The 15399-nt window shown below is 53.1% G+C and overlaps 1 protein-coding gene across 3 annotated transcripts in view; it reads left to right on the forward strand.

The window, feature by feature from the left end:
• The window catches only part of LOC101644790 (cell migration inducing hyaluronidase 1), a 163953-nt gene that overhangs the window by 130183 nt on the left and 18371 nt on the right, over positions 1-15399 (forward strand). For 2 of the 3 annotated variants that reach the window (XM_030884489.2, XM_045286393.1), the window contains 9 exons: positions 3607-3812; positions 5191-5260; positions 6717-6845; positions 7979-8064; positions 8960-9091; positions 9745-9780; positions 9861-10016; positions 13194-13374; positions 14810-15025. In XM_030884489.2, the coding sequence (XP_030740349.1) occupies positions 3607-3812; positions 5191-5260; positions 6717-6845; positions 7979-8064; positions 8960-9091; positions 9745-9780; positions 9861-10016; positions 13194-13374; positions 14810-15025 (1212 nt within the window). The remainder of the gene's footprint in view (positions 1-3606; positions 3813-5190; positions 5261-6716; positions 6846-7978; positions 8065-8959; positions 9092-9744; positions 9781-9860; positions 10017-13193; positions 13375-14809; positions 15026-15399) is intronic. The other variant, XM_045286392.1, reaches the window with a different exon arrangement.

Here is a 15399-nt window from a genome sequence, read left to right on the forward strand (position 1 = left end):
CATCAAAGATTCTGCTGGCATCTGTCTCTCTCCCAATCCCGTCATACCTTCCTATAGAATCAAAGCTTCTTTTCAAATTGACAGTCTCTGGCAGAGGCGGAGGAGCCAGCAAGCAAGATAAACATAGGCTTCCTTGTGCTTACTCGCTGTTCTGCAGTGGACAGTTTCACGAGCTTTACCCAGATGCCTACTGGGTCATCTGACTGAGCAGGCAACCCTTGTCTTGCTTCTCCTTTAAAAAGAGTGTCTTCCTGTGTTTTCTTTGAAGGCTTACACAGAAGTTCAAGGTCCTATTCAATCATTTCTACCCGAATCAATCAGTGATGGCGACTGTGTTCTGCACAATGCATGAACATTCTCGATAGTTCCATTCTGGTCGTTCTGTTGACATCCATCTAGTCTCCCTGCCCCCTGACATTTTCATCTTTGTCCCTCAGACTTAACACTCAGCCCCGAACTTGGCTATTGATTTCTTGCCAGTTCCTCCTAATTCTCTGTCCTTTATGCCATCTCTACTGCGCTGCCTCAGAAACTCATTTCTCTCCCTGCTAGGGCTGGATGGGGTGTGAGGGGGAGGAGCAGTGTCCCTTTCGCTCTCAAATATGCCTAATTTGGGCAATGAGCTTGATGGTCATCTGAATTGAAAGATGTACTGATTGCTGTGAGTTCTCGATTGCTTTGTAGAGCAGAGGACTTTTCTCCCCACATGCCTGCATGCTACTTAACAGCAGTTAAAGATTTAAAGTAGCTTTCAGGGGTTATGTTTATGACTTCCAACCATTAATGGGGAAGATGTCCAGCTGAGCAAAGGAAAAAAAAGCAATTTGGGCAGAGAATGACATGTCATTCCAGTTAGCACGTGCAGGGTCCCTGTGACCACCTGTAACTGTGCATGTGTGTGTGTGTGTGTGTGTGTGTGCGTGTGCATGTGTGTGTGTGTGTGTGTTGTGTGTGTGTGTGTACCTCTACAGCCACCTACCTATCCAAAGATGTCACCATTGCAATACTTCATCCTTGGAAATGCTCTAACAAGGAACAGTAATTGTGGGCGCTTAGCACCAGAAAGGACTTCAGGAGTCGCCCAGCGAGTCCCACAGGGGACAGCCAGGCAAGTCACACAGCCAGGGCGCTGCTGCGCCAAGGTTGGACTTGGTCCACTTTTCCTGACCCAGTGCTTTCTTCTGCTCTATGGCATTTCTCTTTGGACCCTCTAGATCGCTCCCACCTGACTCCTAATGAGAAGAGAGAGGCACCGTCTAAAGTGGAGTCCCCACCTCACCCCACATGCCCTCACTTGGTATTGATGAGTATTGATTGATAGTCGAGTTATGGGATCCGACAGATTAGAAATCACGTCTCTATGTTGCCCTGGTGTTGGAAACGACCTTGGCAAGTTTTCACGTCTCAGCAAGGGAATCGTGGTTGTGATGGGGATTGAGTGAGCTAGCCAGTATAAAACCTTTAACGGCCAATCAGAAGCTGTGTCTTTCTTCTTCTCGGTGAGGCCTTTTCCCCTCGGTAGCACATCTCCAGGGAATCTCAGCCTTGGGTGTCTGTTAGAATGAGAATGCACCTACATCATTATTTGGAGTTTCTGGGTGGCGCAGATAAACGATGGATGGCATTCAGCGGTTAACTGAAAAGTTCAGTGTTCTGAGGTGCCTCAGAAGAAAGGCCTGGCCATCTACTTCCACGAAATCAGTCACTGAAACCCCCGTGGAGCACAGTTCTTCTCTGACACACACGGGGCTACCATGGATCAGAATCAACGTGAAGGCAACTGGCTTGTTTTGGCTTGGTCCATTCGTCGTTCCCATTCAAAGAGGGGCCACCCGGCGTGTGGTCCCAACCAGGGGCTATGGAAACAGAGACTTTGTGAGAGGAAGGAGGTCTGGGCCAGAATGAGGTTCACCTGTGAGGCCAACGAGTGTCCCCGAAGCTCCACATCCTTTCTCCAGCCCTCCGTGGCCTCCTTTGTAAAGGGAAGGCCTTGGGCTTGATCTCTGGCGTCCCTGCCAGCTCTGGCAGCCTGTATTCCTGCTTCCTCTTCCCCTGCTCGTCTTTCCAGGCTATTTGTCATAAACAAACTCTCGTAGCCCACAAGTAGAAAGAGGAGCTGCCCCATTCAATGGCCTTAGTACTGATGGAAATGCTGACTGAGAGTCTGAATAGGGGTTGAGATGACGCCCTTGGCTTATCACTGAAGCTGAAAGCAGGGGCGTTGTTCAAGAGGACAGAGAGCGTTCCTAGAATTGGAAAGCTCATAGGATGGATGGACACAGTTAGAAAGCCAAGGTTCCTCTCCTGGTTTTCTGTGTCTATGGGCCGAGTGACCTTGAACAAATCAGTTGAGGTCTCTGAGCATCATTTCCCTAATCTCTGGGTGGGGGGCGGGGGTGGAGGGGAGGCAATCTGTAGCAGATTCTGTAGGGAGATGTAGGCAAGATTAAAAGGCGGGCCCCAGCCCAGTGCTGGGATGCAGAAGGCTCTGCGTTCCTGATGCATATCAAGTGAGGCTGCCTGGGTAAGGCAGATGAAAGCTGGCTATATGCGTGACCTTGAGGGAGCAGTGTGCTTACCCTACATCAGTGCTTCTCAAAAGGGGAGGACTTGGTCCACCCCACCCCCAGCCCAGCACCTATTTGGCAATGCCTGGAAGCTTTTTGGGTTGTCACAACTGGGTGTAGGAGATTTCTCGTCATGTAGAGACCAGACATGCTGACACAGAGCCTACACTCTACAAGCCAGCCCCTTAGCCTGTTAACCGTGCTGAGGTATACGGATTGCTAGGGTCTAGCGCGTGGTAAGGGCCTGTTCTTGGGGGGAGGGGAGGGGCAAAAGACCCCAAATCAAAATATTCTAAAACCGCATTGTCATCAAGTTCGTTCTGACTCAGAGACCCTACAAGGCAGGGGATGCAAGACTGTCACTCTCCATAGGAGTGGAGAGCCTCGGCTCTCCCCCGAGAGAGGGGTGCCTTTCCCACCCTGAAAGAGGACAAAAGACCAAACCAACACTCGTCCAGATGTAGGAGACCACCCGTCTGAGGCCGAGAGGGAGTCCAGTGAGCTGATGAGTTCACAGGCAGGGGCCTAATTCTAGAGGATGGAGAACAAAGGACACGCAGTGAACAGATCACAGAATTTTCCCGAAACTTTTCAAGGCCCCCTTGTGTACCTTTTTCCTTGAAGTCACAACTCCCTCCCCTTGCCTCCCTCCCTCCCACCCCAACATCTGTGATATTTCGTGTGCTTCTTGGCCCTTTATGTGCATCCCCTTTGGTTCATCTGCAGACGCCCAGTGTCCCCCGGGCCTGCCTGCACAGGTGATGGATGCCTTTACAGTGTTTGTTGGGTGGGTGAAGAAACCTGTTGCCATGGAGATGGCTCCAGCTCAAAGGCAACCCTGTAGGACCGAGTAGAACGGCCCCGCAGGGTTTCCAAGGCCATGATCTTTCCAGTAACACATCATTTTCCCCCAGCGTGGCTGGTGGCTTCAAACTGCCCACCTTTCCGTTAGGAGCAAAGCACTTAACTACTACACCGCAAAGGCCCCTTGAGTGAACTGGACCCTGGATGACATGTGCTCCCCTTCTGACCCTTGCAGGTCAAGGACGTGGTGGGCTATACCTCTTTGGGCCACTGCTTCTTCACAGAAGATGGGCCAGAGGAACGCAACACCTTTGACCACTGTCTCGGTCTGCTCGTCAAGCCTGGGACCCTCCTGCCTTCCGACCGTGACAGCAAGATGTGCAAGACCATCACCGAGGACTCCTACCCAGGATACGTCCCCAAGCCCAGGCAGGACTGCAAGTAAGCGGCTCTTCTCCCCCCTCCGGGTGTGCCCGAGAGGGCCTGGAGCCATGTTCGCTCAGCTGTTTCGCCCATCTTTCCACTTCCCCACTTCCGGCTTCATAGTCCTTCACCCGCTCACAGCTTCTGGGAAAGGAGGCGAGAGTGTGTGCCTCCTCTGTATTATTCTTGTCCGAGGAGCCATGACCTCACCAGTGGGGCATTTCCTGGTGCCCACGATGCTCCTGGACAGGAAGTGGCTGCCTCCTCCTCTGCCAGTCTGAACACACAGGCCCTACCCATGGGTCCCCATTTCTAGACCCGAGCGAGAGAGTGTGACGGAGAAAGCGCTTCTGTGCTGCCAACCTCTTGTTCCTGAGCTCTTTGGACTTAATGTCCATTTTATTTGCTGTAACTTTATTTCCTGAGAATTACTCTTCTGTTTAAAGAGTTGATTGTGTTTCCGCTCAGCAGTTCGCACGCACGTGGTTCCATGTCCCTGATTGCCGGCCCACAGTGGAGCATCACTCACCGTGTTCTGCTTCTTCCCTGTGCAGTGCCTATTTCCATTCCTCTTTCCTCTCCACCCCATCTGTGCTTCGGGCTTGGGTAAAGACTGCCCTTGTGATCTCTAAAGGCGGCTCGTTCTAAAAAGGGCACACCTCACTAACGGTCCCCGTAGATTGTCTGGTGAAAATTGAGCCACGGGGGTGAGTTCAGTCCAGGCCTGAACAAAGGGTTCCACTAGCCCCGAGTTGACCAGTAAGCATGGCCTTTTTAATGATTTTGAGTTTTAGTCCACATTTTTCTCCCTTCCTATCCAGGACTTTTAATTCAGTGGTTCTCAACCTTCCTAATGCTGCGACCCTTTAATACAGTTCCTCCTGTTGTGGTGACCACCCCCAACCATAAAATTATTTTCATTGCCACTTCATAACTATAATTTTGCTACTGTTATGAATGGGGTGACCCCTGTGAAAGGGTCATTCAACCCCCAAAGGGGTCGCGACCCACAGGTTGAGATCCACTCTTCCAACATGATCCTGTTCGCAGTAGTTGGCAGTAGTAGCTGGGCACCATCTAGTTCTAATGGTCTCAGGGTCTGGAGGCAACTTACATGCATTTTCAAATCAGTGTCACGCTTCTCCCTCGGCATGCTTCTACCTGGAAGGGGCATACCTGTTTCAACTTCTGAATATTATTCTGAGTATTCTAAATGCTTACATGCAACACACTTTAACAAGAAAACTGGGTTTCAGATCAACAAATCAATGACCTCTTAAATCTCTGAAAAGAGCCTCTTCAGTATGAAAGTGTCTGGCATGTGTCCACCGGAGCAGCGGGATGAGAGCTGGGGACCCTTCAGATGATGTCATTCCATCTCTCGCCCCTCCCCTAGTGCTGTGTCCACCTTCTGGATGGCCAATCCCAACAACAACCTCATCAATTGCGCTGCTGCAGGGTCTGAGGTGAGCAAAACTACCCTTCCTTGGCGGACAGTCAAGAGGAGGGTTGGGGTGGGAGATGGCAAGGGCAAACACTTGTCCTCACCTGGAAACACGAGTGTTTGGTTGCGAGCTCCACGTCAAGGCCTCCACGAGGCCCGACCGTAAAGAAGGAAACACGCCCGGGCTAGGAGGCTGATGCCTTTGGTTTGAAGTGGCAACATTGTCGCTTCACAGTACTGGTGATCATGGCTGACTGAATACAAGCCATCTTCATGTGTAAGGACTTCTTGTTAGAACGAAACTATTGTAGCTTGGAATGGTGTCTGGCACGGACGGTTGATCCTCATTACGCTGAGTCTTGCCTTGGTGAATCTGCCCCGTGCTGTAATTCATTTGCACCCATGACACCAACACTCGTGGTGCTGTTGTGGTCCTTGGCTCACATGTGTGCAGAGTTGGACTTGAGTGCCCTGTGTGTGGTTCCCAGCCGAGGTCCCACGAGACTGGCTCAGTCTTCCCGACGTTGTAGACCATGTGATTGTTTGCTGGACTGACTCAGGCCCCAACTCATGGCAACTGGTGCACCACAGGATGACACACTGCCTGGCCCAGCACATCCCCATTGTCTGCTGCCGTTCAGAGGGTCCTGACCCAGGAGGCTGTCACCGACTAAATATTTACAGTAGATGGCCAGGCCTTTCTTCCTCACCGGTGTTAACTTGGAAACTCTGCTGAGCTCTGCACAGCATCCTAGCAGGACACGAGCCTCCACTGGTTGAACGTGAGGTGCGATCGATAGGAATCGAACCCGCATCTCACACATGGGAGTCAGGAAGTCTACCCCTGAACGATGACCCCTTTTGCTGTAAGAAATGACTGTATGTGTTCTGAGCTAGAAAGTAGTTTAATTTCTGTGCCTACCTATGAGGTAGCTGCCATTAATACCCCTCACTGGCTAGCTAGGACACTAAGGCAGGGGCTGCTGATGGGGCTGAGGACGGGAGGGGGCGAGCAGGACCGGAACGTGGGCATTCTGTCTACAAGCCTTGCCTACTGTTTTATGTGTGCTGCTCTCTGTGGAACCTTGAGCCAGTTGGGGGCTCTGCACCCCAGCATCTGTAGAACCAAAAGGAAGAGCTAAGACCGTGAGTGAGTGGCGCCTCGCCCCGAGCTCCAGTGAGCCTCTAAAATCCCCCACTTGCATCAGGAGGCAGAGTCTAAACCCTGCAGTGACCAGAGCCCACAGCCGCTGGAGTAGGACCCAAGGGTGCTAGCTGACAGTTAACAGTTAGCACACACTAGGTCTGCTCTGCACTTTTCCATGTATCCTTTCGGGACCTGGACCACGTGGGGGCATGTTCGGGGATGGACGGACCGTTATGGTGCTCATTCTAAATCTGCCCTCTGAATGGACCACTGCCACCCTGGTGAGCAGGCGCTGAATTCTGTGGCTCTCTCCTTGTGCCCTTCCCAACAGGAGACTGGATTCTGGTTCATTTTCCACCACGTGCCGACAGGCCCCTCAGTGGGAATGTACTCCCCAGGTTACTCCGAGCACATTCCGCTGGGAAAATTCCATAACAACCGAGCACATTCCAACTACCGGGTAAGTCTTTCCAGCCAGACTGCACCTCAGTGGCTGGCTCTTGGTTCCCCTGGGCCGGGCCTGCAGATGATTATCGCTGGCTCGGCCCCTTGGCAATCCCCTGGCGCAGGGGTTCTCCACCTTCCTCATGCCGCGACCCTTTCATACAGTGCCGCATGCGGTGGTGACCCCAACTGTAACATTATTGTCATTGCTACTTCATCACTGTCATTTTTCTACTGTGATGAATCGGGTGACCCCTGTGAAAGGGTTGTTCAACCCCCAAAGGGGTCGCGACCCACAGGTTGAGAACCGCTGCCCTGGAATGACCGTATTCCTGGCGTGGGTCTCTAGACAATGGAGAATCTTTCCCAGGCCTCCCGGACACCAGCCTTTCTTCGCCCGCCTCTCCCATGCAGGTCTTGAAACAGCAGTGACTGCATCTGGCCAGAGCCCAGAGGCCGCGCAGGTGTTGGCACTCAGGCCGATGGGAGGAGGGCTTCCTTGCCTGTCTCCCCTGAGCGGGCAGCGGAGCTGGACTTGGCCTCTTCCTTGGTGGGAAGGGGTAAAGTGCTGACTGTGCACAGTTGGACCTGAACCACAAGCTGAAGAAAACCAGGTTCTAAAGGAGGGTGGACCTCTCATTGAGGGTCTTCCTCGTTATTACTGACTGGAAGGAAGCTGGTCCCTCCCGATGGAGGCGAGAAGTCTCACTAGCCTCACTTCTAAGGAGCATTTTGGCCATGCATGTTGCAAGAGAGATTTTCTCATTCTTCTGGCAGTTCAGGAATATACTCAATATTCTTATTGAATATATTCGATACCCATAATCCAAATGCAATAAATAATAAATCGATATCAATAAACGGTGGAGGTAGCATCCTCTCCTCGGCTCCCTTTCACTCTGTGTCTGGAGACTTTGCTCCGTGGTCTTGGACGAGCTGCCTAACCTGCTCCCCAGACTGACCCTGAGAAATGCAGAGCCGGTGGGGCAGGCTCTCCCCCTCCCCCTCCGCGGAACCTTGACGTCTATCGATAAAGTGGCCTGAGATCCGAGCTGGGTTTCCCAGGCCCTTCAAAAGCATGTGATGAGGCTCGGTGTGCGGCGTGCCCGAGAAGCTAATGTGCCCCTGTGTCTCCTCTCCTCTCCCCAGGCTGGCATGATCATAGACAACGGGGTGAAGACCACAGAGGCCTCTGCCAAGGACAAGCGTCCCTTCCTCTCCATCATCTCTGCCAGGTAAGCACCCTCCACGTGGACCTCTCGGCCCAGGTCTTTATTCCCTTGCATTCATTCATTCACTAAGTATCTGCCGAACATTTTCTTGTGCTCCGCGTTGAGCGAGTTACTGGAAATGCCACGGTGAATTCGGAGCAGGGCGACGACTGAATGCCCCAAATGTTGGATTCGGGTTCCATCAGCCAAAGGGAAATAAATCCCTGGAACTTTCTAGATCCCTCAGCCAATGCCATTACCTGGGAAGCCAACGGGGATGTCCAGGGCTACAGCAAGTTGGGCTGGGGTGAGAAGGTGAAGAGAAAAAGGCGGCAGGAATCTGGCTATCAAGTAAAGGGGCAGGGAGGGACATGCAGGCTGTGGCTACAAATGAAGCTGGAACCCGGTTGAAGGCCAGAGACTGCTTTGGCAAGCTTCTGTTCAGCCCTCAAAGTAATCTGCAAAACCAGTGTCCTCTAAAGAGAGTGATTGGTTATTTTCATCAGCAGTGGGTGATGCTGGTGGTCTGGTGATGTCCGTGGAAGGTTTTCACTGGGCCGGACATCGTGAGCTTCAGGCTCATCACTCCTTTGGGTGGGTGAGAAGCTGAGAAAGGGCACCAGCTAGCTCCAGGTCCCCCTAAGCAATTCAAGACAGCCCCACCCCTCTGAGAGCACTAGCCACAGTTCATGTCTGGTTTGAGACAAGCTGTCAGGATGTTCCCCTGCTGGGGAGGGCTCTGCCTTGGTGCTGATGGACAACAGCAAGGCCAAGAGTCCACAGTGTGCTCAGACAGTTCATTCCTGAGCCCAGGGGCTTAGTGGGTGTCTTCCTGGCCCCCGAGTAGAGAAAAGCTCACAAAGCGTAGGCGGGAAGAGGCCTAGCCGTGACCCACCAAACCACCCACCGTGTGTTCCAGGTACAGCCCCCACAAGGACGCCGACCCGCTGAAGCCCCGGGAGCCGGCCATCATCAAACACTTCACTGCCTACAAGAACCAGGACCATGGGGCCTGGCTGCGGGGCGGGGACGTGTGGCTGGACAGCTGCCGGTGAGTGGGGAGCCTGTGGGGCTCTCGTAAAGAAGGTTGAGGCCCCTCCCGTGGGCATGGAGGGAGGAGGGAGGGGAGAGAGTAACTGATGCTTGCTGATGGTGGGCTTGCTGGGATGCCCAACCAGAAAGGGACACAGTGTGGGGACAGGCAGTCATTGGAACCACTCAAGCCCACATACTAGCTTCTGCCTGCAAGGCCAGGTGCCCGGATTTGCCTCCGAATAGGCACTGGACTTGGGCCAGCCCGTGAAGGGAAAGACGGAAACCACCGTGTTTTGAGCGCCTATTAGGTGCCCAGCTCTTGGCTTCAGGCTTTTCTTCCCGTGCTTCTCAAAGACTTGGATGCTTGTCTTCGCTTAGAGATGAGGAACTGAGGCTCAGGTTTGTGTTTCCCAAGTTCCCACCCCCCAGAAGTGGTTGAACAGGGACTGAGACGGGGTCCTTGGACTCTCAGGGCCAAATGACGCAGACAAGATCTCTGGGTTCTATAGGGTCCCCATAGAGAGCCACTAGCCACTGTGGATGAGGATCAGAAGGGACAGGCCGCTGGAAAAGGTGGACACTAGAGGCAGGGAGGAGTTCTCCCCTCCATGCGAATTTCACTGAATGAGAAATGGGAGGAGATGTTGTCTGTCTGCTCTTGTCCCCCAGGTTCGCTGATAACGGCATCGGCCTGACGCTGGCCAGGTAAGAGCCACTGTCGCGGTGTTTGGGCTTCGGGGGACGGTGACTCTGGACATGTCATCCCAAGCGCCTTCTGTCCCTAGTGGTGGCACCTTCCCCTATGATGACGGCTCCAAGCAGGAGATAAAGAACAGCCTGTTTGTCGGCGAGAGCAGCAACGTGGGCACGGAGATGATGAACAACAGGGTCTGGGGCCCAGGCGGCTTAGACCACAGCGGAAGGACCCTCCCGATAGGCCAGTAGGTTTGCAACCCTGGCGGCTCCTTTGTTCTGTGGGGCCGAGCCTCCCTCGATCTCACCTGTAGCAGGAGACTCAAGGAACTAGCAAACTCCCTTGGATTTAAAGCTGCAGGGACCTAGTGGCAGAAGCAGCAGGTGGCTGCTCTCCCCAGGTGATGGAAGTGGTGGCCAGTGGGCTTTGGTGCAGATCTCTTGCTTTAAGGGTGCCCCATGAGTGGTGGCCCAGGACTACCATCTATTTACCATGGTTAGGCCCTCCTTACTTTCTTGGAACATGTATTAGTCTGGTAGGCCTGATTCCGCCTTTGTTTTTGTTTTCTAAATCATTTTATTGGGGGCTCATACAACTCTTATCACAATCCATCCATCCATCCATCGTGGAAAGCACATTTGTACACTCATTGCCCTCATCATTCTCAAAAACAATTGCTCTCCACTTAAGCCCTTGGCATCAGCTCCTCATTTTCCCACCTCCCTCCCCTCTCCCCCCTCCCTCATGCATATAACCTCCTCCCTGGGGGGTGGACAACAGAAAAGTGGGTGAAGGGAGACCTCAGACAGTGTAAGACATGACAAAATAATAATTTATAAATGATCAAGGGTCCATGAGGGTTCCACTTTTGTGAGCGAACCATGTGGCTTCTTTGTTCTACGCAGCTTCACCTGGTCGCAGCAGTGAAAGGAACGGGGCTAGGTGATGATTCCTGCCTCTTGAGGATGCTTCCCCAGCCTACTAGCCAGAGAAATCATTGAAGCACACAAAAAATATATGAAGTAACAGAAGAAACCGAGAATGGACAGAGAAATGAACACGCGCACACACACATTGTTGAATAAGAGTCCCCCGGGCCATGCGGCCCTCGGTCCGAGTGTAGACTGGGGCTGCGCTGTGGGGCACTCCGTATCTGGGATGAGGGGCGTCGGGTTCCACTCTCCTCTGACGACAACACCCACTTGGAGCCATTTCGCCCACTTCTGGGGATGATGAGTGATGGAGTCAGACCAAGCACCCAGAGAGGAGAACCACGGAGGTGACACAGCCCCAGTCATGTCATATGCAGACTGGAATTTTCAACCACGAGAGGGGAACCTACTTGGGGACCACAATGGGAGGTATCGTCACAGAAAAGACCACATTCGCTCTACACAGGCCCGAAAGATGGATTTGGTTTGGTGTAGGAAAGACTTTTCTAAGGGACAGACGTGTTCAACAGCTCAGTCAGAAAGACTTCTCTAAAGATCAGGATAGCTCGGGCTCTCTTGAGGAGGAGGCATTGGCTCTCTGCTGCTAGAGGAGTTGAACAAAGATGAGCCCCAGGTTGTTGGAGAAGAGAGTCGGGGGCTTGGCGAGTTGATGGGCTAGCCTCAGGATGCCCAGCGAACCAGCCTGAAGCAGTGATGGAGGACCTCTGTCTACCTTCTCACTCACTGTGGCTCTGCTCCAAGGAAAAGTGGAGCCAGAGAGTCAGGTTGGGCTCTGCAGTTCTCCTGTCCCCCTTCCTCTAGAAAATATAAACGCAGCCACTACAGTCATGGCACAGGACATACATAGACCTGAACTGCTTCCCACCCCCACAACCCAAGTAGACATTTACCCTGGGCAAGGTTATGCCAGGGAAGAGTTGCAGGCTTCTTTGGCATTTGCAGGAACCCGGTGGCTCTGTAGGCTAGGTGTTGGGTTGCTAACCTCCAGGTTGGCAGTTCAAACTCAAGACCTGCTCAGTGGGAGAACAATGAGACCATCTGCTCTAGGAAAGCTTTGCCGTCTCCGAAACCCTAGGTAGGGTCTCTCTGAGTTTAGAATCGACTCGGTGGCAGGGGGTTGGTTCTGTTGAGTTATTGGCATTCTCTGTTGGGAAATCCTTGCTTCTATCTGATGCAAGCGGTGCAGCAATCCTTTCAGATCATGTTTATGAGCCACTCTGAGTCCGCAGAATCAGGGCTCCTTCGCGGAAGCTTACCAGCCTCCCGGGGCCAGGATGCTCTGATGACTTCCAGAGATGAGCTTGTTTATGGAAACCAAACAGCTATGTCAGGCTCCGGCAGGTTCTTCAAACTGCATTTGACAGCAAGAAACTAGGGCTGTGCAGTCATACTCATGAGTGATTAATCCTGGATGGGACTGAAGGTACAATAAACACCTCGTTTAAACAGAGAGCTGGTCAGAATGACTGTCCCTAAAATACCTTACAAGGAAAAACGCATGGAGCCATCCATAAGGATAGGGATTCAAGGCAATGGGCTAATCGATTCTAAAGACAAAGATGTGGAAGTACAAGGAGCCTTTGGTAACCATCGATGGCAGGGCCCCGGCTGGTGTGTTTAGGGACCTTCTTCAAGGATCGATATCTGCACTGAGGGAGTCCGGGCTGAAGCTCTGGGACCCTTCCCGCAGGCGGAAGGCTTTGCTTCCCCGCTTTTCCTCCTAAGTCCCCTGTGGACTCAGGGACAGAGACACAACTGTAAACACAAAGGATGGATTTGGAAAACAAGCCTAGAGTTGGAGCGAGGCCTAAGAAGGAGAAGACTGTGCGGTGGAGTGCGCCAGGAAGCCCAGCAAACGCCAGTCGGGTCCTGGCTTCCCATGCCCGCTCAGTCGTCAAAGGCCAACGAGAGTGGCTCAGGGTTCTGGTGCCCCTCAGTGCGTCGGGCCACAATTCCTCCTCTCACACGGTTACCACTATCCAGCCCCTCTGCTTCCCAGACAGTGCATTCCCAATCACAAGACTCGGGACAAGGAGAAGGGAAACTCATGTGGGTCTTAAACAGATTTGATGGCTCGAACCACAAAGACTAAGGCAACAATGAGTAGGAACTCTGTCTCCCCAGGGACATGGTATTGGCACTCGCTAGTGTTTATCCAATGACTCTTCAGATGGCGGGAAACTGGAGGGAATCATTGTGTAGAGTGTCATCCCCAACCACGAATGCAGCAATGAGACGAAGACCCGTCCCTGCTTTCATTAGCCCAGAAACGTCCATTGGTTGACCCATTCTGTGTCTGTAAGCGCCCTTTGGATGAATTAATGCGTGAGTCATTACTCTCTGGAGCGAGGGGGTCAGCTCTAGGGAAGAGTCCGGAATGGCTCTGCCCAAGCCTTCTCTGTGGCCAACCCTCCCAAGGGGTGGGAAAACATGGCGGCCCGGGCTAACGTCCGCCTCCCTTCACTCCGTAGGAATTTTCCAATCCGAGGAATCCAGTTCTACGACGGCCCCATCAACGTCCAGAACTGCACTTTCCGAAAATTTGCGGCCCTGGAGGGCCGGCACACCAGTGCCTTGGCCTTTCGCCTGAACAATGCCTGGCAGAGCTGCCCCCACAACAACGTGACCCACATTGCCTTTGAGGATGTCCCGGTGAGTGAGGTCCCAGGGCAGGCTCCCTGGGAGCGCAGACTTTGGGCGGTGATTCACAGGTCTCCTAGGGCCTGGGGGTTGAGCCGTTGCCACCACCACAAGGGTTGAACTGCCTTCTCCAAGCTGGCTGGGCCGGGTCCAGTTCTCTCTGCATCCAAACTGGAAAAGTACAAGCGGAGGTTGCCACACAGGTCATGTCTGGGTGAATGACCGCTTGCCCTTAACCCTGTTCTGAGGTCCCCCAAGTCTCAGCAGGAACCGTACACTGGACTCAGGGTTCAGAAGGACGCCCTCCAGCATCTTGGTCTGGACATACTTGGTGTTTTGACCAGTGATTTTGCATAATCAATCTCTCTCTCTCTCTCTGTCTCTCTCTCTCTCACACACACACACACACACACCAGCAGCAGTTTCCACGGGAGGCCTTTCTGGAAGATGCTCTGCTTAATTTCTCCTGAGAGTGGAATATCAACAGGGGCTTCCTTGCCATAGAAGGGGCCACAGACCAGGAGCTGGGATTGAGAGACCAGGACACGGGGCGGGCGCCCTTTCAGACTAGACCCGTCCCTACCTCCTAGCACTCTTTCTTCCAGTTATGGGTTTCCCAGACCCTGCCCTCCTCCTCGAGGCCCCTGCCCTCTGCCCGTCTGTCCATTTACTGGCACGCCGAGGGAAAAAGATGTGAAACGCAAGTTCCTTAATGACTTTCCTCAGGCCACTGTGGGCCTGGAGGAGGTCATGGAAATCTCCAAGCACTCATGCTGAAAAAACAATCTTTCTGAAGCGCACACATACACACACACACACACACGTAGTTTTACTTTCTTATGCAAACATTCTCAGCACACCTCCCTTTTCCTTTTCCCCTCTCCTCCCCTCCCTCTCTCTCTGTCTCTCTCTCACACATACACATACCTGTGTGCATGTGAGCACACACACACCTGCTTTCTTATACAAAAATCTCCCCACCTCTCTTCTTCATACACACACATTCTCACACTTTTACCACCCACACACACACTTTCTCAGAGAAACATTTATTACTCACCCCTCTCTCTCCCTTTCCCTCATTCTCTCTCTCTCTCTCTCTCTCACACACACACACACACACACACACACCCTCCCCTCATGGCATCTGCGTGCTCTGTGAGCCTAAGTGTCAGAGTGTCTCTGGGTCACCCACATAGCCAACTCTCCCTCCACTGAGCAGAGGATAAGATGACGTGCTCGGCCCGTCATTGAGGCTGGGTGCATGCTGGCTCTTTTTCTGGCTCCATCTGAGGGTCAGGCATGCGGCTTCCTCCAGCGCCCAAGAGCATCTTTGCTTTGGCCGGTGTGTAATGTCAGCGGAAATCGGAAACTTTGCCCTGGTCTGATGACGGCTGCAGTTTCCCTTCACCTCTGGCCCAGCCTAACTTTCCTGGGCTCTGTTTAGATTACTTCCAGAGTGTTCTTTGGGGAGCCTGGGCCTTGGTTCAACCAGCTGGACATGGACGGGGACAAGACCTCTGTGTTCCACGATGTGGATGGCTCCGTGTCGGAGTACCCTGGCTCCTACCTCACCAAGGACGACAACTGGCTGGTCCGGCACCCAGATTGCATCAACGTGCCTGACTGGAGAGGAGCCATCTGCAGCGGGCGCTATGCACAGGTGGGACGCCAGGGCCACCTCTCCGGGTCCAGTCAGTTACTCCCCCAGGCACCAAGCATGTAGTGAGTGCCACCTTGATGCCAACTCTCTTCTGGGTCAGAAAGAGATACCCACCCCACCCACCCCACTGCCGTCGAGTCCGCTCCGACTCCGACTGACCCAATAGGACAGAGCAGACCTGCCCCGTAGGGCTGGTTTCTGAGGCTGTAGATCCTTACAGGTGCAGAAAGCCTCATCTTTCAGTCCCATGAGCAGCCCACCGCTTAATCTGCTGTCCCACCACTGTCCCCGAGAGAGGGGCTGGCCTCTTCACCCATCCAAAGGCATTGCACGCATAACGCTTAGAAGAAAGTGCTCTGAAGTCAAACGTGTGG

This window comes from Echinops telfairi, unplaced genomic scaffold (assembly GCF_000313985.2).
Source record: "Echinops telfairi isolate 266 unplaced genomic scaffold, ASM31398v2 ScPeMD7_7;HRSCAF=31, whole genome shotgun sequence".
Classification (NCBI taxonomy): Eukaryota; Metazoa; Chordata; class Mammalia; order Afrosoricida; family Tenrecidae; genus Echinops; species Echinops telfairi.